This window comes from Ornithorhynchus anatinus, chromosome 2, assembly GCF_004115215.2.
Source record: "Ornithorhynchus anatinus isolate Pmale09 chromosome 2, mOrnAna1.pri.v4, whole genome shotgun sequence".
NCBI lineage: Eukaryota > Metazoa > Chordata > Mammalia > Monotremata > Ornithorhynchidae > Ornithorhynchus > Ornithorhynchus anatinus.
Genome location: NC_041729.1, coordinates 96,937,126 through 96,960,877, shown reverse-complemented (window position 1 = coordinate 96,960,877; position 23,752 = coordinate 96,937,126). Strand labels below are relative to the sequence as shown.

The following is a 23,752-nucleotide window of genomic DNA, read 5'->3' as shown; positions in this document are numbered from 1 at the left end:
TGTTTATTATAAAAAAGTTTTTAATTCACTCTTACTTTACATTAAAGTTTTATAAGCACCTTGTCATGTACTGTCAATCAAAAGTGGGAAGAGCGGAATGCTGAAGTCATCGACGCACTGCAAGAGAAGTCAAGATGTGATGCTGAACACTGACATGGAACACATGACAAAGATGACATTGAGAGAAGTCCACCAATAATCAAGTGACAATGGACCTAACTGATATCAGACCTGGATTTATTAGGAATTTATTCCAATTTCACTCTGTGGGAGTCCAAACCTTCATATGAGTGTAAACATCAAAATATACATCACTGACACATTACGATGTGCTCAAACTTTCCTTACCCCACAAGGATGACTCTGGACATCTTGTGACTGTGATCTGTGCTTTGAATAGGGATGAACATGATCTGAAATGGTGCTCAGAGACAATTTTCAACATTGTGCAAGTCATAAGCTAGGTTATTTGGAAGGGTGCTGTTTTTGAATAATCATTTGATCAACACTGAACTACTGCAGCTGTGAAAAACTATACATCTTTTTTCAGCAAAATGTTTGCATTTGGTCCCAGTTAGAAGACCTTACAGCCGAGTCATTTCCATGAATTTATTCCACAAGCAAGTTCACAACAAAATCACTATAACAATGTCTTCTGGTCTAGGCATAAAAATTGACAAAAAAATGTCTCCTGCTTACACTATAACATACCAAAAATAAACTACAAAAATCGTTTACACTTGATTTTGGCAAAAAAAAAAAGCTTTCTTCAAGAAAAATGATTGTGGGTTTTTTTTCAGCCATCAAAAAGGAATGCATGGAACCAATAAATACAATGTGCTTTTTCCATATAGACATATTTACACTTGAGTCTTTGGCTTATGTTTCGTTTCTTGTAAAAGAGCTTTATGTGATCCAGCCATCATTGCACATTAAAACAAAATAAGCCAGTGATATATATTTATATATTTATATAGATCTGCTACAGTGGAAAAATGCAGAAAGAATGGATTTTACTCTCAATTTGCACAGGCTTTTCTTTAGCGACTTGAATATCTTTTATCAAAAAAGGAGGTGGGGGGGGATGCCACGTAGGAAATACGGATTCATGCAGCAGGTGGTGGTGGAGCTAATGGGATCTGGAGAGAGACAGCTGCCTATCTACTGGACAACTACTGAAGATTCCCTAATTTGTGCCGATCCTGTAGCCTCCGGGTCTCGTGAAGTATAATTTATGTTGCACTAAGTGTTGATAACTGTATACAGGCATAGAAACAGATTGAGTCATTTTATTAAGATACACAACTTCATAAGAAAAATACTTTTGCATTTAAAATTTAAAAGTTTAACCCCCCCCTCCCTCATCCCCCACTAAAATCTCTCTTCACGGGTGCTTTCGGGAATACCAAACGCTTTTTGGACTGCTGAGCGGGCTTCAGTTTTGATGCGCTTTTGTGTATCCATTCCAACTAAGACGACTCAAGATACTCCAAAGCCACGTCGTAGCAGAAACGGTACTGCTCCTAGGGAATCGAAGGCAAAACGAAAACTAATATAAATTGGCAAGATGGAATGGCAGTATCCCCGAGACACTTGATGTCCATTCTAATGCTGGACATCTGTTCGCATGAGTTACTCTCATTAACTCACATCATTTTTAAATGATAACTAATATTATTAATAACAATAATAATAATAATTGCAATTGCATTTGTTAAGTGCTTAGGATGTGCCAGGCACTGTACAACGGCTGGGACAGATACAAGCAAATTGGGTTAGACACAGCCTCTGTCCCACATAGGACTCACAGTCTTAATCCCCATTTTACAGATGAGGTAACTGAGCCACAGAGAAGTGAAGTGACTGCGCAAGGCCTCAGAGTAGACAAATGGTGGAACTGGGATTAGAACCCACTACCTTCTGGCTCCCAGGCCTGTGCTCTATCCACTAGACCATGCTGTTTCCCCTGTCTGAGCGCTTACTCTCTGTCAAGCACTGCTCTGAGTACTGCAGTAGATACAAATTAATGAAGTCCCTGACCCACACAGAGCTCACAGTCTAAGTAGGAGAGAGAATGGCTAGCCAATCCCCATTTTGCCAGTGAAGAAACTGAGGCACCAAGAAGTGAAGTGACTTCCTTGAGGTCAAACAACAGGCAAGTGGTGGAGCCGAGATTAGAACCCAGGTCCTCTGGCTCCCAGGCCTGTGCTCTATCCACGAGGCCATGCTGCTCCTGTTAGAGAATTTCAGGCTAAGCTAGTCGAAGAGAAACATCCGGCCAGAGGGCCCCAAGCTGGGTTCACTTCTTTTCAAACTCAAAGCAGAATCAGTAGAGCAGATAGTGAAGCTGAATGCCAAGGAGTCTTCCTAGCCCAGTCATCTCCATCCCTGCAGGTTTCCTGGATCTTCTGTGAAAGGGGGGGTTGGGAGAAGGAAATCTGCCCCTCTTCCTTCTCCTCTGCCAACTACACTCTCCTCATCCTGGCCCAGGCCCCCTACTCATTCAAAGACCCATCAAACTTGGCAGCTGAAGGAGTGTAGTAGTATTATTATTACAGTGGTTTGTTCAGGAACGTTTACTGATAAAAGCACCTTTCAAACTAAATGGAGAATCCTACCGAGAGGCTATCCGCTTTAAGAAAAGACGGCGGCAGTGTGGAGAGGTCCACTGCTGTGGCTGGCAGTTTGCTGGCAGTCATTTACGGCCGATTAGCCTGATTATGATAATTAAGGCCGAGCAGAAGAACGCTGATCTCTGATGCTTTGAAATCAAGTACAGTCAGTTTTAGCAAAGGCGCTCTGAGCGTGACACGCATTTAAACAAAGCAAAGGGTCGAAGGTTCCAGGAACGCAATCTGGCAGGCCTGCGAATAACCTCAGGAAGGAATACGGTGCAAAACGTCTCCTGAGACAGACAATGGAACATGCAAGGAGGAGAAGCCAGCTGGCCCCCTCCCATAACGATGAAACCAAATCAGCCCAGCTTCTCTGACTTCAGGTAGCTGTGCATCTCTTCTCTACGTGTGATCCATGAACAGGAAGTGGTGGGGATATTTTAGAGGCTCTATTGAACGGCTCACTTTCGTTATCTGATCATCAGGATGAATGTAGGGCAAACAACAATGCTGCGTTGGTTTCTCTGGTCTGGGTTCTTGCTCACAACTCCACAGCTGCTCCTGATCAAGAGGCACATCAAGCTCATGCGTACATATACCCCGTCCTCCTCCCCCAGCAACACACACAGAGATACCACAACCACAAGTGACTTCCAGCAACTTGGCAGGTTAGAGCTAAAAATGTGACTGCAGATTTTTTTTTTTTTTTTGGTAATAAAGGTAAGGCTTAGGCCAAAGTACAGGAACTACTGTGTATATGTCTTCTGCCAGTCCATACAGTGTGCATGCACATGTGCAAGGATCTGTTTGGAGCTGTGGTGCGGTGGCAAAGAAGAGCAAGAGCGGATGTGGGTACCAGGGCTCTTGGGATGGCGGTTTGAGGCTGGTATTCATCTTGATAAGGGCTGAACTTAGTGTTATCTTGCAGGGGGCCAATGTACTTTGCTATCTGTGCATCCATCAATCAGCAGAACAATTCCACTAAGGACTCTAGGGCAAGGTGTCAGGGTTGGGGGCTTTCCACAGAGTAGCCCAGTGGAAAGAGCATGGGCCTAGGAGAGAACTTGGGTTCTAATCCCAGCACTGCCACTTACCTGCTGTGTGGCCTTAGGCAAATCACTTAACTTCTCTGTGCTTCATTTTACTCATCTTTAAATGGGGATTCAATATCTGTGACTCACTTCCGCTTAGTCTTTGAGCTCCATGTGGGACAGGGCCTGTGTCAGACATGATTATCTTGTATCTACCCAAGTGCTCAGTACAGCTCTGGCACTCAGTAATCATTTACCACATACAGTAATTGTCCTTGTTATTAAAGAGGACAGAGGGAAAGAAAAGGGAGGAATTATCAATCAATCAAGAGTGTTAATTTAGCACTTATTGTGTCCAGGGTGGTTGGGAGAGTACAGTGCAATAGAGTTGGTAGACTCGATCCCTGTCCTTCAGAAAGGCAAGCAAAATACTTGGAGGAGAGGCGAATGAGGCTGGGAAAATCACCAAAAATTGAGGCGACGTAAAACCACCAGGGCATGTGGCTCCATCTGGCTGCTTTCTCCTCTGCTTCCAGAGGCAGGTATCGGTTGGAAAGGCCCATTCCCAATCCCCCCAGCAGGATGAGAGATTGTGAAAGATGTCAGTCTAAGCCAGGGATTGGACGCCCCCACCTCGCGTTCATCATCATGATTTCCACTGTCTTATGGGAACCATTGACTGCACTGTGCTGAGAGGCAGGACTGGCCCCCTCCTCCTTGCTGAATCCATACACAATTCGACCCACCAACATCAATGCCTACTTGGATAAGGCTGCCGGAGGGAGAGAAACCAACTGGCAGGAGCACATTTTTGTGATCTTGACAAAACCATGAATAGGTCATGAACCCACAGGCATTACAGGGGAAAGCCCTCTTAGTAGGCCTCGTTTCATGTAGCCTTCATCCTGGAGTCAGTGGTAGAGCCAGAGATGGTTAATGGAAGGGGGAGGCTGGGTATTATCATCAGCTGTGGTTGGAGGCACATCTCCTCCAAAAGGCCTTCCCTGACTAAGCCTTCCTTTCCTCTTCCCCACTTCCTTCTGCATCGCCCTGATTTGCTCCGTTTATTCATTCCCCCTCCCAGCTCCACGGCTCTTATGAAAATATCTGTAATTTATTTATATTAATGCCTGTCTCCCCCTCTAGACTTTAAACTCACTGTGGACAGGGAATGTGCCTGTTTACTCTTATATTGTACACTCTCAGACATTTAGTAGAGTGCTCTGCACACAGTAATCACTCAGTAAATAGGATTGACTGGCTGATCGAGGTTAGATGGGGAGCCAATAGGTTTTCCAACGTCAGTTCCACCCTATCTCCTTAGCTCAATTTCTTCCAACAGATAAATATTCAATGAAAATGTACACTGTGACAATTACCTAGTGTCATTTCCCTACTTCTGTCTCCTAATTTATCGGGTTATTAATCATTTTAGGGTCTCAATCCACAAATCAGTGGTATTTACTGAACACTTACTTGTGCAGAGAGCACTTTACTAAGGCACCCGGAAAAGTACAGTACAAAAGAGTTGGTAGCCGGCAACAATGTGGCTTTCTAGTCAGATACACAAGCCTTGAAAGGAGCCAGAGAGATGCTGACTGGAACTGAAACCAGTTTTAAAATCACAAATGCACTTTGCTAAGGGGGACTGTGGAGGCAGAGCAAAATGCTTCGGTTTTCCTTTGAAAATATGAGATGACCGAGATCTTGATGCAACCCAGGAGGATGCTTTCCTGTGCTGTCATTTTGTACCACAACAAAGACTGCAGAGAGACAAAATTGAGGAAATAAATTGCAAAGGACTCAACTGCAGACCCTTCTCTTTCAATGAGATTCGACCTGTTATAAAGTCGTCTTGTGTCATCGACCAGACAGAATTTCTTTTTAGGGCAAAAAACAATCTGATGAAACTACACCAAGCTAGACCCTGCAGTTTTCCCATATTAAATGGAAAAAGGTCTCCTTTCCCTCCGATAGCTGGATTTGAACTCAGGTCATGAGCTTTAATGTTGAAAATGAGGATGACTGCCCCCAAATCCGTAGGTAACATATGGGAGACCATCTAATTCAGATAAGCCCCTGTCTAAACACAGGCCGACGCTATATGGAGGAGGGTGTGGCGAGGAAAGGAAGAGGTGTCCAGTCAAACCAATCAAGACCCTGACTCACTCACCGGGGCTTCTACCATGTTGGGCTTGCTGTTCCGTAAGGTCTTGACAGCGTGGAAAACATCCACTACGTTTTGTCTTTTCACCATTTCCACCACGATGCCAATGGCACAGAACATTCCACTTCTCCCGCCACCATTTCTGAAAGAGAAAAAAGAAGAGTCTCATTAAGATCACATAGGTGTGTTTTGGGGAAACCCATCCCATACAGTTTCCTGTGAGTCTGGAAAGCAAAAGAAGCCCAGAGAAGGGGCCATTGAAAACAATCTGCTTTTATCATTTTACACTGTTGCTCTTTAGTTTGCTGGCCACTGATTTGGGAAAATACTGTTTTTTCCACTGGGGCCAGTGGAGTTTCTACATACACTGCTGATGATGGCAGCACACTGTACACATAGAAAAAAAACAATCCCTGGATATGAACTTTCCTTCCTGAACCCTCTCCTTTTAAATTGGAAAAAAAAAAAAAAAAGATAGGTTCAAGAAAGTGGCCAGACTTCTAGAAGGCAATTGTAGTAGCCTCATGGATACTTAAAGGCCTTTAAAGACCAGGTAGGTGAGGAATGTGTAAAAAATTCAAGATTTGAACTAGTGACGTTTTCTATAAATACCTTTAATGACATATGAAGTCCTTGGTGTCTTTCCTGTTTTTGTTCACTTTTCCTTACATGTCTGACCCCAGTGCCCCACCTCCTCTCATTCTTAGACTGTGAATCCTATAGAGGACAGGGATTGTGTCTACACCTCATCCATGTATTTCTTTCCCAAGGCTTAGGACAGTGCTTTGCACATAGTAAGCACTCAAAAAACACTATAACAACTACTAAATCCTTAAGGTCCCACCTAAAAAGGTGCAGTGTAACTATTGGAGAATAAGAATTATTCTCCAGGATTGGTGCTGGGATGGAGTAGTCCTCCGCAAAAACTGGTCTTTATATTGTCAATTTCACACCAATATAGGAATATTTATCACTAACAATTAACAGTCACTTTTATTTATGCACATAATAATACTAACGGTATTTGTTAAGCACTTACTATGTGTCAAGCACTGTTCTAAGCAGTGGGGCAGATATAAGGTAATCAGGTTGTCCCACATGGGAATCACAGACTTAATCCCCATTTCACAGATGAGGGAACTGAGACACAGAGAAGTTAAGTGACTTGCCCAAAGTTACACAGCTGATAAGTGGCAGAGCCGGAATTAGAACCCACAATCTCTGACTCCCAAGCCTGTGCTCTTTCCACTAAGCCATGCTGCTTCACTGTCCAAGAACATGTCCAAGAACATACATTTGTCCATGGACAGTAGGGACAACTGGGACATGTTCCTTACCACCCGCCCCCACTGAAAAAAAAGTTCACAAATGCCTGTTTTGATAATAATGAGAACTCTTGGGAACACCTCTTCTGGTTTTAGAGATAGTTGCTGTATTATATAGGCTACTTTTTGACAGTATCAGGGAGGAGGATATCAGAAGAGCCAGACAGCTAGCTCTTCCAAAATGTAGGTTGTTTGGCACAAAGTGCATCAAAGCAGCTCAGTGGGCTGACCAGTCAGTCAATCTGAAAGTCAGTCGTATTTATTGAGCATTTACTGTGCGCAGAACCCTGTACTAAGCGCTAGGGAGAGTATAATAGAACAATATAACAGACCTATTCGCTGCCCGCAATGAGCTTACAGTCTAGACCAGGAGAAGCTTAACAAGGCACTGGATGTTATGGCGGATCATCCCGATACATCACACTCACAGGCAATGGATGATGGTCCGACCTTCCCCTTCTTCACACTCCTCTTGCCATTTTTCAACCTGGAGAATTAGTTTCAAGAATGACCTTTTGGAGCCGGGAATTTCTCGGTGAGATGCCCATCCCAAGTACTGAAACTGCTGCACCATCAGGTACCCTTCCTGGGGCTATGGCAGGAACAGAATTAGATTTCATTAGACAGAGAAGGTGACCATCAACACCAAGAATCAAAGATGAAATCTCTTGACATCATGGAAGTATGGCCAATGTGCCAAGTATGGGCAAATTCTATCCGTTTTATTTTTTAAAAAAGGTTATTATGATTATTATTACATTTGTTCAGCATTTACTATGTGTTCAGCACTGTTCTAAGCACTGGGAGAGATATGAGTAAAGCAGACTGGGACACAGTCCCTGTCCGACATAGGGCTCACAGCCTTCGTAGGAGGAAGAACAGGTATTATTTATGTGCTAAACATGCACATGCAGCACAGAAATGGGTTGGGAGTCAATCGTGAAAACCGAAAAAAGCCAACGTCAGGACAAAGTTGGGCACAAATTTAATAAGTGGACATCAAATGACAGGTTAAATGGATGAGCCAGTAAACAAACTCAAATTTCTCATGAACTGGGCCTATTCCCCAGCTTCCAAGTAGCTAGGGCTCTTTTTAAAATGTTATTTTCAAACATTGCCAATATAGTAAATGCAATAAAATCTCAGAACTGCTTCTGTATACCTATCAATAGATAAAAGGGTACATGTTCCACTTCCTTGGTTGGCCAGCTCTAGTTTCTCAGCAAAAACACTTCGGCACACTGTCCAACTGATATGAAGAAATAATCAGGCCTAACTCAAATATTTTACTAGTTGATGGATGGCTCTTGTTTCAGATAGTGAAGATGACTGTGTTTACTTGTTGAAAGAGCTGTACTCTAGGCAATCTCTTGGTAGTCATAATAATAAAAATAGTTGTTAACCATTACTAAGTGCCAAACAATGTGCTAAACCCTGGGATTAGTTAAAGATAATCAGATTGCAGGCAGGCTATGACTGTGTCTGTTTATTGTTATATTGTACTCCCCCACTGCTTAGTATAGTGCTCTGCACATAGTAAGTGTTCAATAAAGGCGACTGAATGAATGAACCACACTGGGGGTTTACACTTTAAGGGGGAGATATTCAATCTCTATCTTACATATGATGAAATTGAGGCATAGAACTGTTAAGTGACTTGCCTAAAGTCACCCAGCAAGGAAGCAGAGGAGGAAGGATTAGAAACCGTAATCCTTGCCTGTCTACTTGTTTTGTTTTGTTGGCTCTCTCCCCTTTCTAGACTGTGAGCCAGCAGTTGGATAGGGATTGTCTCTATCTGTTGCTGAATTGTACATTCCAAGCGCTTAGTATAGTGCTCTGCACATAGTAAGCACTCAATAAATACTATTGAATGAATGAATGAACCTGTTCTCTTTCTCCTTAGATTTTGAGCCCCATGTGGGAAAGGGATGGTACCTGACCTAATTAGCTGGTGCCTACCCCAGTGTTTGGTATTATTAAGCACTTAGCCAGTACTCCAATTATTATTATTTTCATCATTATTATCATCATCATCATCTCTATGTCTTTGAGTAAGAAATTGAAACTTAAGTTTCTTTTCTTAAACTGTTTAAGCCTGTTCTGGAAAAGAGTGAAAGGAAAGCCATCTAAAGAGGATTATATTTGTGTAGGAAAAAAATCAGCATTTCTGAATGATTTCATGGAAGTGTAATGTGGTCAAGGAAAAGAGAATGGATTTTGGAGTCAGGAGACCTAGGTTCTAGTCCCACTTCTGCCACTTTTTCTTTAATATGGTATTTTTTAAAGCACTTACTATGTGTCAAACACTATTCTAAGCACTGGGATAAGTACAAGTTAGGTACAAGTTAATGAGATTAGATGTAGTTCCTGTCCCACATGGGGCTCATAGTCTACGTAGGGGCTTAAAGTCTAAGTTGAGGGAACTGAGGTACAGAAAAGTTAAATGACTTGCCCAAGTTCACATAGCTACACAGAAAGCAATTGTCAGAGTCAGGATTAGAACCCAGTCCTCTGATGCCTAGGCCTGTGCTCTTTCCACTAGGCATGCTGCTTCTCTGTGTTAGCACAGGCAGTCATTCAACATTTCTGTGCCTCAGTTTTCTCATCTAAAAATAGAAATGATACCTGCCTATCCCTATCTCACAAGATGAAATGAGGTATATGATGAAATGATGTAAGGTTTTGTTTTTTTTTTTTAAAAAAAATGCTGTACTAATGCAAGGCGGGCTTACAGTCTAAATGGGGGAGACAGACAGCAAAGCAAAACAGAACAAGACATCATCAAGATAAATAGAATCAAGGAGATAGATGCCTCATTAATAAAATAAATAGGGTAATAAATAATATATAAAAATGAGCACAGTGCTTAGGGGAGGGGAAGGGGGAAGAGCAGAGGGTGGGGAGGAGGGGGAGCGGAGGGAAAGGGGGGCTCAGTCTGGGAAGGCTTCTTGGAGGAGGTGATCTCTCAGTAGAGTTTAGAAGAAGGGAAGAGAGTTAGTTTGGCGGAGGTGAGGAGAGATGGCATTTCAGGACAATGGGAGGACATGGGCCAGGGGTTGACGGTGGGATAGGCGTAAACGGGAGACCTTGAGGAGGTGAGTGGCAGAGGAGCAGAGTGTGAGGGGTGGGCAGTAGAAAGAGAGAAGGGAGGTGAGGTAGGAGGGAGCAAGTTGATGGAGAGCTCTGAAGCCAAGAGTGAGGAGTTTTTGTTTCATACAAAGGTTGATAGACAACCACTGGAGGTTTTTGAGGAGGGGAGTGACATGCCCAGAGCGTTTCTGTAGGAAGATGATCCGGGCAGTGGAATGGAGAATAGACTGGAGCAGGGAGAGACAGGAGGAAGGGAGATCAGAGAGGAGGCTGACACAATAATCCAGTCGGGAAATTATGAGAGCTTGTATCAGCACGATAGCAGTTTGGATGCGGATCTTGGCAGATGAGGAAACTGAGGCACAGAGAAGGTTAAGTGATTCCCTAAGATCACAGAGCAGGCAAAGGATGAAGCAGGGCATAGAAACCAGGTCCACTTATTCCTAGGCCCATGCTAATTCCACTAGGGCATGTGGCTTCTCTAATTATGGAATGGAATTCACAAGAACATCTGATGGGACCTAGTTCCTGCAATACCCTTGAATCCTAACACTAACACCTTCTGCTTTTTGAACAGAAAACTACTTAGGAGCTGAGTGTCAATCATAATCAAATGGAGAGTTGTTCCTGGCAGAGCAGACAGCAGTTTAGGAAGCAGGCCGACACCATCAAACTCAGGAGGGTTAAAGCAAATTTGAACAGGCTTTCCAGGAATAACAAGATAACACTAGACACATTTCCTTTCAGCTGTCAGTATTTCTATTTGTAAAATGCATTTGGCGTTCTTACACTAATGCACAGAATGATTATTGCTTTTGGAATTGAATATATCACATTCTGTGAAGAATTACCAGTAACTCTACAGAGCCAATGTCCTCTTAACTTAGATTCCGGAGCAGTTCCATTAGAATAATCCGACACTTACTCTTGTTAGATTGCATATCCTAAAGATTCTGTTGATGACATCACAATCCATTGCACAGGACATACATTCCACTTGAATAGGCCCATATCGTAGAGTTCCTTCTTCGGGCCAATACTGGGGACAGCCCTAAATGATGAATATCGGGAAAGAGAGAGAAGATGGGAATTTGGTACTTTAAAACTTAGGGAGCATGCAGAGAAAAGTAGAATTCCATGCCTATTTTTAGAGCTTTTTTTTTAAAAGTAGCAAATGAAAAACACACAAACATTAACCTGAGTCAAGTCGACTTCATTTAACATCACGATGGAAGTACAGCCATAATCATACACTAATCTCCAGAAATCTTTCACAGTGTTTGGCAAAGGATATTGCGTGACAATGAAAGCAGCTGGTTGTCTGTAGCTCTGCAAAGAAACAGGGTGGACAGCAACACATTAGAATGGAGAAAACATAATAACTATTATGAACAGACACAAAATACTTCAGTACAACAGAATAGCAACATATACAATTTCCACGTATGCCAGAGTACATTTTAGACCAGGTCCACTGTAGTCCATTAAAATACAGAAATGGAGAAGCAGCATGGCTCAGTGGAAAGAGCATGGGCTTTGGAGTCAGGGCTCATGAGTTCGAATCCCAGCTCCGCCACTTGTCGGCTGTGTGACTGTGGGCAAGTCACTTAACTTCTCTGAGCCTCAGTTCCCTCATCTGTAAAATGGGGATTAAGACTGTGAGCCCCAGGTGGGACAACCTGATTCCCCTATGTCTACCCCAGCGCTTAGAACAGTGCTCGGCACATAGTAAGCGCTTAACAAATACCAACATTATTATTATTATTATTACAGGCTTTTTAAAGAAACTCTCGGAGGTGCAAGACTTGAATTTTCCTCTTCTTTGGTCTGAAATGGAAAATCTGGACCAAGATTCTTAGGGGTAATGGTATCATCTATGTACTTACATATGTGACCTCTGGACTTTTGATATTCTTCCCACCTCCAACCCCACAGACCTTATGCACATATCTTTAAATTATATGTTATAAATTATTTATTCTTATTAATGTCTGTCTCCCCCCTAGACTGTAAACTTGTTATGGGCTGGGAATGTTTTGGCCAATTCTGTTGTACTATACTCTCCCAAACACTTGGTACAGTGCCCTGCACATAGTAAGCACTCAATACATGATTGATTGATTAAGAAAGAAGAAATTAAAGCCTTCTCTGTGGACTTGGATAGTTCTCTAGAACTCATTTGAAAGGTGTAAAACACTTTAATAAATAGCCACTTGTAAATGCATACAGAAAATATTGATACTGTCCTAAAATAAGTGCTTCCTTCTCCTCACACTAATGAAAGCAGTGAAGTAGCAAGGCCTAGTGAAAAGAGCATAGGCCTGGGAGTCAGAGGACCTGGTTCTAATCCCAGCTCTGCTACGTGCCTGCTATGTGTCCTTGGGCAAGTCACTCAACTTCTCTGTGACTCAGTTACCTCATCTGTAAAATGGAATTAAAGCTGTGAGCCCCACATGGGACGAGTTCTGTTCAACCTGATTATCTTGTATCTACCCTAGTGCTTCTTGCAGTGTCTGGCACATAGTAAGCACTTAACATATGCCATTGGGAGAAAAAAACTCTCAAACACAGCTAGGTGAAAGAAGTACTGACAAAACAGTTAAGAAATGAACACTGTAACAAGCTCTCGCACACTGCTGACTGCCATTTCCTTCGGTGACCTCACTGGGTACTATTTAACCAGATAGACTTATTGCAGGACCCAAAAATGAGGGGGCAGACCCAGATTCAATTACATGGAGGTTATGAGTGTGAAAGAATCAAATCTATAGCAACACTCGATCAACTCACTTTGTCTCCCATGCTATCCTCCTGTGAGGTCAAGCTGTCTCCCAATAAAACCCTGAGTAGTGAGGGAGTCATTTGAAGGGATTTAAAAACTGTCTTTGTTCATTACAAGAAGAAAAGAGCTAGTCATGCTGTCTAGAATGACCCATCAGTTGACAGAGAAACTTAACTTTTACAGCTAAAATGACAGCATTATATATTCTAGAGTCACAAATTCTTACCCGCCCTAAAAACAATTTTCATCTCTATCTAAAAATCAGCCAATTTAAAATTACTCAGAGAAGCTAGTAGAAAGAGCACGATCCTCAGTCATAAGACTTAGTTCTTTCTAATCCCAGCTCTTTCAGTTGCTTGCTGAGTGGCCTTAGGCAAGTTACTTAATTTCTCTGTGCCTCAGTTCTCTTCTTAGGCTGTAAGGTCTATGCAAGACAGGGACTGTGTACATCCTAACTACTGAGAACAGTGTTATACATATAGTAAGTGCTTAACAAATATGAGACCAAAAAAAAAAAAGACTGGGTTCTAATACTGCTTTCACCATGTACCCATATGACCTTAAGCAAGTCACTTAACTTCCCTAAGCCTTAGTTCCCTCATCTGCAAAATAGGAATGCAATACCTGTTCTCCCTCCTACTTAGACTTGTATCTACCCTAGCATTTAAAAAAGTGCTTGGCACAGAGCAACCACTTAACCAACACCCCAATTATTATTAAACAAATCCAAAGGCAGATATCTGATGCAGGGAGTAAAATATTTCACAGTCAATCCGTAAAACATTATGGCCCCTGCCCAAACAACTTCTTAGTGGGGTCACAAAAGATTCTCCAAGGTAAAGAGATCTATATCCATTAAAAATGGTCCCTTCATTCCATTCTCCTAAAACCGCATTGCCAAAGAAAATAAGCAAGTGTTCTTCCCAGAATGCCTCACTTGCAATTGCATCATGTTAATAGAGGAGATGGTTTCTTACATCCATAAGTGCAGCATTGATGTAGTTGCTGCTTTCTCCATCAATAGTAATTAAGAAGGGTAGACATCTGTCAGGAGGCAGCATATCCATGAAACGATTCTTGTCATGGTTCCTTGGAAGGCAGGCTATACTGCAGTCTTCTGCTTGGAGGCGAGGGGTGACTGAATTCAAGGTCTAAACAGAAAGGAGAAAATGTGTCAGGATGGAATGATGCTCTAGGTAATTTGGGGAAATTCCCTCATTTTCTTTTCCCCTGTGAAAAACAGAAATGTAGGGGAAATCACTCCATGGTCCAGGCTTGAGAGTGCATCTAGGTAAGATTAATGAAGTGCAAAATGTGGAGTGAGAGTTCATGGTGTCCTAGCCTCCTACTCCTTAAGGGCCCCAGGTGCAAGAAGAATGACCTAAATGGAATTAGAGCGACAGGAACTGTGCTGCGCTCACTCGAGATGCAGGATGCACCTGGTGATTTGGGGTTACTCTACCCAAAGTCAGCAGTAGCCTGTAACTACAGCTCTTAAAGAGCATCACAGAGTAGTGGAAAGAGCATCGATCTAGAAGTCAGAGGATCTGCGTTCTAATCCCAGCTCTGTCATTTGCCCACTGTGTGAACTTGGGCAGATCACTTAACTTTCCTGTGCCTTACTTTCCTCATCTGTAAGATGGGGATTGACTACCTCCTCCTTAGACTTTGAATCCCATATGAAACTGGCACTATGTCTTACACGATTATCTTGTGTCTACCTTAGTGCTTAGCACAATTCTTGGCACATGTGGGCAGGGAACATGGCTACCAACTTTGTTATATTCTATTCTCCCAAGCATTTAATACAGTGTTATGCATGCAGTGTTCAATAAATATGATTGATTGATAGTGAGCGCTTAACTAATACCACACTAATACTATTACTCATATTTTAGAGACAGCTTGTGGCCTAAGGAAATGGGAAAAGGAATCCTGGAGTCTTGATGTCAAGACACTCAAGTGTCACTGCCTTTCTGGACATAAGTTAACTTCAGTATCTTAGTTTTCCCATACATCACAGGAACTAACACCTGCCTCTCCCTCTTTCACAAAGAATATCGTGGGGTAATATAAAAAGTGTGAAAGTGCTTTGAACTCCTATGGGATAAAAGCATTACTTAAAGTCATTGCATTATCGCTACCGTGATTGCTAAAACTATCAAAGGGAGAAGTGATAGATTCAGAAAAAACAGGTGATGGATTAAGGTTATGAATCTGCTATGAAAGACCTTTCCTTATAACAATGTTTCCATCATCAAAGGCAAATGCTGTGAGTGGCCTAGAAGAAAAAAACACTGAAAACTGTAAATACCTGAAATTCATCTTTGAGGTGTGATGAGTTAGTCTGAGAGTCTATTCTAATCATATCAAAATATGTAGCTTTGAATTCGCAGACAGGAATGGCAGTTTCTCCACATAAGCAAGCTTCCAAGATAGCATCATGAATAAAGATATATTGCTCCTAGAAAAGAAAGAAAGAGAAGGACATTAAAGAATAAAAAAGATAGAAGTTTTCTTTCTTCAAGGGTAGAGAATGCATGGAGAGAGAGCATCATTGTTTTTTATAAATATCCACTTTGTTGAAAGATATTTTATAGTGTTTGAAACATTAATTTTCATTCTAATAATGAAATATTCCTTCTTTCTGCTGCCTATAGAGAGACATGACAACCATTAACAATAAACTACCATACCTCTGTCTGGACCATGTTGATACGACGAGATCGTAGCGCTTTGACACAGTTGTAAATGTCTACAACTCCTTCTCGTTCTGCCATGTCCAGCATGATGTCGATCACAATGTAACAGCCAGTTCGGCCAGCACCGGCACTAAGAGTTAAGGAAACACATTTAGAGAGTTCTCCAAAATGCATTCATCCAGGTAATCTTCCAGGTTAGATCATTTTAGTAGAATGCTAACAATCCGGAAAAACATCCATTAACACCATCTCCAATGCCACTGGACTTTGTCATTATAAAATACAAACTGTTCTTCCCTGTTGTCTGCACTATGGTGGAGGAGAATGGGGAGACCATCCCCTAAGGCATTCCTCAGATACTTACAAGACCTTGCAAGACAATCATTGGTCACGCCACTGGCGATCTTCAGGATGTTTGCCCCCAGTTGTGGGTGAATTCAGGGTGGGATTTGGCTTTCAGGGGTTCATACTATCCGGGGACAAGTTTGGGAGAAGATGGGATTGAGGTTGTTGGCGGGGTGGGGAAGAAAGTCCACAGGTTGATGGTCCCGTTGAGAAAGCACAGAGAACTGACTAGTTGTTTTAGGAAAATGGCCTTTCATTTTGATTGGTGTATGCAGAGGAAAAGGGAGACTTGTAAATAAAACGGATGAAATTGCTCTACCCTCTCTGACGTATTAGCCTCTACAAAAGCCAGTGCCTTGATCCCAGTTTTGCTCACTGCTCATGGATAATAATTGCAGATCGCTCATCCTTGAGCAAAATGTGTTACCAGATACTCCGGTACACATTATGTGGTGGCCACTCAAGGTGTGTGTGTGTGTGTGTGTGTGAGAGGGGCGGGGGAGAAACTAAAGGGAGAGGATTACCATCTTTACCAACTAAGATCATCACCCGAAAAATGTATCTCCTAAATTCCCTAAATTGGGGTTCAAAGAACCCTGACAAAAAAGGAATGCTAATCTTGGACCTGCTGGCAGAATTCCTCTATGTACGGAAAGCAGTGAATCCTGAGTAATCTAGAAACTTGCCTCACAGGACTTTATAAATGAAAATCAATACCTTACCTAAGAAATAGAAAGAGACACATGATCCAGTCACCAATAAGAGTGTGATAGCACAGGATTTAACCAAAACCTATAGATAGTTTATCCATTCTGTAGCATCTGAAACTTGGACCAACTATTCATAGTCCAGGGCCCTTCAGTCTGGGAGTTGAGAGTTCTAGAATATTGAAGAGGAGAAGAAGGAGGAGGAGGAGGAGGAGGTGGCTCCAAAGAGGTCCCAGAAATTAGGGCTACAGGTTACTAAAGTTAATGAGGGTCATTCGGAAGGTTTTTAACTGGGGACCGCTAACCTACTGCACCTTCTGGGTTCACTCACTGCATAGTTCTTCTTCCTGGCCTGTAAAATCTGCATAGAGGGTGCCCGAATTGTACATTCCAAGTGCTTAGTACAGTGCTCTGCACATCATAAGCACTCAAAATATACTATTGAATGAATGAATGCATAGAGGGTGCTACCAGCTCATCTCCTCCAAGAGCCCTTCCCAGACTGAGCTACTCTTTTTCCCTCTGCTCCCTCTCTGCTCCCCCCTCTGCCCTCTGCTCCTCCCCTTCCCCCCTGCACCTCCCCTCAGCTAAGCCCCCTTTTTCTCTGCTCCTCCCCCTCTCACTTCCCCTCCCCTCAGCACTGTGCTCATTTGTAGATATTTTTTATTACCCTATTTATTTTGTTAATGCTGTGTACATCCCCTTGATTCTATTTATTGCGATTATGTTGTTTTGTTTTTGTCCGTCTGTCTCCCCCAATTAGACTGTGAGCCTGTCATTGGGCAGGGATTGTCTCTCTTGCCGGATTGTACATTCAAGTGCTTAGTACAGTGCTCTGCACATAGTAAACGCTCAATAAATACTATTGAATGAATGAATGAATATCAATGTCTGTCTTCCCCTCTAGACTGTAAACTCATTGTGGTCAGGGAATGTGTCTGTTTATTGTTATACTGCACTTTCCCAAGTGCTTAGTACAGTGCTCTGCACGCAGGAAGCGCTCAGTAAATATGATTGACACTGGAAAGACAGAATTCAGATGGGTAGTAGCAGTGGCAGTGAGCAGTGGTTTTTTTCCCCTCTTCTTTCATTTTGGCTTGGGTGTCAGGAGGGGATGTCCCAAGTTGAAAAACGTTTGAAAATCAACCAATTCAAATCTGTAACCAGGATACCTGACATTTTTCAGAAGGAAGTGGTATATTCTGTATCTTCTAAGCAAAGTGTGGCTGCTTAACAAAATGGCTCCCAGAGACTCTTGGGAGTGTTTATTGGCTTTAACCACTGTGTGGTTAAAGTCAGTAAACAGTAAGAAAGCCATGTGATTAACATTTATATCTGGCCCTTTAATAGGCCTTTTGGAAGGATCACAGCCAAACTGGAGTGACTGTATCTCCATTCCTTGAAAAATCATCCCTACCCAGAAGGAAGAAAAGAGAAAAATCTGTGTCCTGTTATATGGTTATGTTATCTAAATGTTTCACCCTGCCCAATAAAGTTACTTTGGGCAGGGAATGTTGTCTTCCAGCACTGTTATTGTGTAATCTCTCAAGAGCTTAGTACAGTGCTCTGGATCCAGTAAACACTCAATAAGTACAATAATAATGATAATGTTGGCATTTGTTAAGTGCTTACTATGTGCCGAGCACTGTTCTAAGCGCTGGGGGAGATACAGGGTAATCAGGTTGTCCCACGTGAGGCTCACAGTTAATCCTCATTTTACAGATAAGGTAACTGTACAGAGAAGTGAAGTGACTTGCCCACAGTCACACAGCTGACAAGTGGCAGAGGCGGGATTAATTAGTACTGTCCACATTTAATCACTACCAGTTGTCATTCACATTCTTAAGCCAGTGGAAAGAGCCTGGGCTTCGGAGTCAGAGGTCATGAGTTCGACTCCCGGCTCTACCACTTGTCAGCTGTATGGCTGTGGGCAAGTCACTTAACTTCTCAGTGCCTCAGTTCCCTCATCTGTAAAATGGGGATTAACTGTGAGCCTCATGTGGGACAACCTGATTACCCTGTATCTACCCCAGCGCTTAGAACAGTGCTCTGCACATAGTAAGCGCTTAACAAATACCAACATTATTATTAAGTCAAGTCATTTATTAGGGAAATTCACTCCACAGAGCAATTCAGCTCTAGAACTTTCCCAGGCCTCAAGGTCTTGCCATGCACCCTTTCAAAGGTCTGTGATCGGAATGTAACGGGAGAGAATATCAGACTGCTTGACTTTTACCAAAATGGCTTCTTTCTTATGATGACTCCATTCTCATCTTTGTTTTTCCACTGCGCAGTCATTTGAATACTAATTAAGTTGGGTGCATAGTAAGACAACACCTTATTGGTACATTTATCATGAGCTATAAATGAAGTGTAGTGGAGAAGGACTTTGCTGACTGTGAGACAGAGCCTTAGAATGGACAGTTATTTTAGTATTTTGTTAACCACTTACTATGTGCCAAGCACTGTTTTAAGCACTGGTGGAGTTACAGAGTAATCAGGTTGTCCTACATGGGGCTCACAGTCTTAATCCCCATTTTACAGATAAGGTAACTGAGGCACAGAGAAGTTATGTAACTTGCCCAAAGTCATACAGCTCATTAGTGGTGGAGCCGGGATTAGAACCCATGACCTCTGACTCCCAAGCCCCGGCTCTTTCCACTAAGCCACTCTGCTTCTGATATCTCTTCAAAGCAAGGACTTAAAATGTGTCTTATGTCACTGACAAAGAGGTTTGGATTGTTATTTTTTTTAATGACATTTGTTAAGTGCTTACTGTGTGCCAGGTACCGTACTAAGCACTGGGGTAGATACAAGTTTGCCAGGTTGGACACAGTCCCTGTCGCACATGAGGTTCACCGTCTTAATCCCCATTTTAAAGATAAGGTAACTAAGACACGGAGCAGTGAAGTGACTTACCCAAGGTCACACGGCAGACAAGTGCCAGAGCCAGGATTAGAACCCAGGTTATGTGCAATCAGCAGAAAGCATAGCTGTTCACATTTCTCTATTTGGCATTAAATCAGCTAGATCTCAATAAGATAACCTTTAGGATCCTCCATTATTTTTTGTATACAAGTTCCCTGAAACCTGGGCCAATTACTAACCCTGGATTCATTTCAGAACGCTGGCCCTATTGTGGATTTACTGGATTTGACGAGAAATCTCCATTTCAACAAACTGCCTTTTATGACGTGGGACTTGCAAAACTCATCGGGAAACAACTCAGCCGTTGGCACTGAACGTTGGCTCCGCTCTCAGCAAAATAATGAGCCACTGGATGATCATTTTATACCCTACTGAAAAACTAAACGTCCCTTCAACACACTCTAACAACACATCTCAAATAAAATACCAGCTGTAAAAACATTCTAAGAATATGCAAAGGTTTTCACGTCCGTGAGACCAAATCTTAAAACTGCAAGAGAATCATTTCCTGGATAACCCAACCCCTTCTTCCCCTCACACACAAACACAAACACACACACACCTGCAGTGTACAACAATTGGTCCAGCACTAGGTGGGTTAGAGAGCTTCACCCGGCGGATGAATGACAGGAGCCCGGTGGCGTGATATGGCACTCCGTGATCTGGCCAGCCGGTGAAATGGAACTGTTTCACTTCACGGATTTCGTTGTAGCCTCTCTGGAAAAGACAAGGGAAAGGCTTCAAAAGGAAATCGAAACCAAGCTAACATCAATATCGTGCTGGGGAAGCTCCTGCAACGCTTTCTTTTAGCGCAGCTCAATAGTGCAACATGGGCAGTCTTATGTACAGTAAGAAAAAAAAAGATGAGTCGAAGTTGATATTTCTCACCTCCCTTTGAGACACAGGGAAAAATTAGGGGTGGAAGGGGAGAGGACAATAAGGACTCTCCCATGCATGCAGTAGAGTGCTCCAAACACAGTAAGCACCCAATAAATAGCACTGATGGAATGACTGAGTCTGTGAGAGTGCCATCATAATTCCTTTACTCTTCTCCCCACTAAATTGTAAACTTCTTGAAGGCAGGGATCGTGTCTACCAACTGTGTTGTACTCTCATGCACATAGTACAGTGCTCGGCACATAGTGCTCAAAAACCCTACCAGCTGATCAATTCACTCTTTCCCCAGTCAGTACACCTCCACCACATACCCTTCTTTTTTATGACATTATTATTACGGTATTTATTAAGCACTGACTGTGCATCAAGCAATGTTCTAAATGGTGTGGAAGATACAAGTTAACCAGGATAGACACAGTTTCTGTCCCATATGGGGCTCACAGTCTAAGTAGGAGGGAGAAGAGGAATATATTATATATTTTATAGATGAGTAAACTGTGGCGCAGAGAAGTTAAGTGACTTGCCCAAGGTCACACAGCAGGCAATTGGCAGCACCATGATTAGAACCCAGGTCTTCTGACTCCCAGGCCCATGTTCTTTCCACTAGGCCATGCTTTTCCCTCTTCTACCCTCCATTTTAGTTTTCCCTCTTCTGCAGGAAACAAAGCACAGTTGCTACCATCACTCCCCACTTCTAGCTAGCTCAGATTACTGACGTCCCTCTTATTGTTAATAGGAGATGTGCCCAGAAAGGAGGCTCAAGAAAGTTTTTTTAATTTTCTAATGGTATTTTAAGTGCTTATTACATCTCCAAGCACTGTTCTAAGTGCTGGGGTAGATACAAGATGATCAGACCAGACACAGTCCCTGATCCAAATGGGGCTCACAATCTAAAGGGAAGAAGAACAGACATTTAATCCCCATTTTGCAGAGGAAACCGAGGCTGAGAGAAGTTAAGAGATGTGCCCAAGATCACACAGCAGGCAAGTGGCAGAGCTGAGATCTCTTCTTATTCACTAAAATAGCCAGATGAGGCTGTAGCAGCAAGCTTTTTAACACAGAGCATACATCTAAGACAATACCTATTTTTAGCAATTCACGTATATCAAAAAACTTACTTTCCAAAAAAACACTAACCCCTCTCTGAACCACAAGACCTTTAAAGAGTTCTTAACATTTCTATCTCTGATTCTTCTTCCTCTTCCCTCCATCTATAAATCATTTGTATCTGCTTACGTTTCATTCCCAGATCCCCATTCCTTCTTTCTTCGGTGCCGAGAACAGAGGTCGTGGTGTGTGCGTATGTGTGTGCTGGGGCAGGGAATGGGGAGGTGGTTGGGAACTGGGGTTAGTTAAAAATCCTTTTTGAGTGTAAAAGCAACTAGTGATACTACAGGATTGGCCTCTGACATCCTCAGTAAAGACGAGGTTCTCTCTGGTGTTCAGGGCGCAGAGCAACGGTAAAATTCAAAAGGACGTGGAATGAATCTTCTGGATGTTGTGACAACCTCTTTGTGGTCCAGGTCAGAGACCACCCTAGTGTACTCTTGGACAAGGGAACGGGCGCCACTCTACATATATCCTAGCTGCCCAATCAAACAAATTCTTCAGGAAGAAGCTGGGGTTATAGGTCATGGGAGAGCAACAGGAGGGAAAAGTAAGGAAACTTTAGGGCTAAAGGGGAAAGGCTAGGATGGGTATCCTTGTAGTCAGAAAATCAGGAAAAGCAGTGCAGCTCAGTGGATAGAGCATGGGTCTCGGAGTCAGAAGGACCTGGGTTCTAATCCCGGGTCTCCAACATGACTGGTGGGTGACCTTGGGCAAATGGCTTCGCTTCTCTGGGCTTCAGTTACCTCATCTGGAAAATGGGGATTAAGACTGGAAGGCTTATGTGGGACAGGGACTGTGTCCAACCTGACTACTTTATATCTACCCAAGCACTTAGAACAGTGCTCGACACATAGTATGCCCTTGACAAATACCACAATTATCATTATCATTATTATTACTATTAGACTGGGGAAATGAATAATATAAGACTAGAAAAGAAGGGAAGAAATGGAAGGGTGAGTGAGGATTTCATCTTTTTTGGAGGCACTTCCTCAGTCTTGCGTGGACTCCATCTAGCCTGGGGTACTAGTCTTCCTGTCCTCTTCTCTTCCCTATCCCCACCCCCACCTCTGGGAAGAAGCATTTGAAGTTATAATATTAATAATGATGGCATTTGTTAAGCGCTTACTATGTGCAAAGCACTGTTCTAAGCGCTTGGGGGGATATAAGGTGATCATGTTGTCCCAAGTGGGGCTCACAGACTTAATCCCCATTTTACAGATGAGGTAACTGAGGCCCAGAAAAGTGAAGTGACTTGCCCAAAGTCACACAGCTGACAAGTGGTGGAGCCGGGATTAGAACCCATGACCTCTAACTCCCAAGCCCGGGCTCTTTCCACTGAGACACGCTAGTTCGCAAGCATGTCATGTCAGAGAGCTGGGGCATGACCCTTCTAACGTGCTCTGTACTGGTCAGACTCTTATCACACTGGACCTAGTTAATAATATGAATTATGGTGTTTGTTAAGCATTTACTATGTGCCAGGCACTGATCTATGCACTGGAATAGATATAAGATAATTGGGTTGGGCATAGTTCCTGTCCCACAAAGGACTCACAGTCTTAATCATCATTTTACAGATGAGGGAACAGAGGCACAGAGAAGTGAAGAGACCTACCCAAGGTCACACAGCAGACAAGTGGCAGATCTGGGATTAGAAGCCAGGTGCTTTTGACTCTTAGGACCAGGCTGCTTCTTACTCCACTTTAAAAGGGTATGCGGCAGAGGTGTGGACTACCTATTAAACTACATCTGATTGGATTATAGCCATCCTTGGTGAGGTTATCAAATCTTTCTTCACTCCGTTGAAGGATTTAATTTATGGCAAGGTTATAACACCTCACTAGCCTGTTGTGGGCAGGGATTGTCTCTATTTGTTGCTGAATTGTACTTCCCAAGCGCTTAGTACAGTGCCCTGCACACAGTAAGTGCTCAATAAATACGACTGAATGAATGAATTTATTAGCCATGACACAAACCACATACTTTGGTCCTTACCAACATGATCTGAAACTTCATTAGAGGCAGAGAGAACGTTTCTAAAAATCAAAAT

General features: G+C 42.7%; 1 protein-coding gene across 11 annotated transcripts in view; it reads right to left on the bottom strand.

The window, feature by feature from the left end:
* The window catches only part of PTPRK (protein tyrosine phosphatase receptor type K), a 614,361-nt gene continuing 590,609 nt past the window's right edge, over window positions 1-23,752 (bottom strand). For all 11 annotated transcript variants that reach the window (XM_029054054.2, XM_029054062.2, XM_029054075.2 and 8 more), the window contains 9 exons: window positions 20,255-20,409; window positions 15,707-15,842; window positions 15,325-15,474; window positions 13,988-14,161; window positions 11,426-11,557; window positions 11,154-11,279; window positions 7,567-7,730; window positions 5,820-5,955; window positions 1-1,523 (listed from right to left, as the gene is read on the bottom strand). In XM_029054054.2, the coding sequence (XP_028909887.1) occupies window positions 1,470-1,523; window positions 5,820-5,955; window positions 7,567-7,730; window positions 11,154-11,279; window positions 11,426-11,557; window positions 13,988-14,161; window positions 15,325-15,474; window positions 15,707-15,842; window positions 20,255-20,409 (1,227 nt within the window). In that variant the 3' untranslated portion in view covers window positions 1-1,469. The remainder of the gene's footprint in view (window positions 1,524-5,819; window positions 5,956-7,566; window positions 7,731-11,153; window positions 11,280-11,425; window positions 11,558-13,987; window positions 14,162-15,324; window positions 15,475-15,706; window positions 15,843-20,254; window positions 20,410-23,752) is intronic.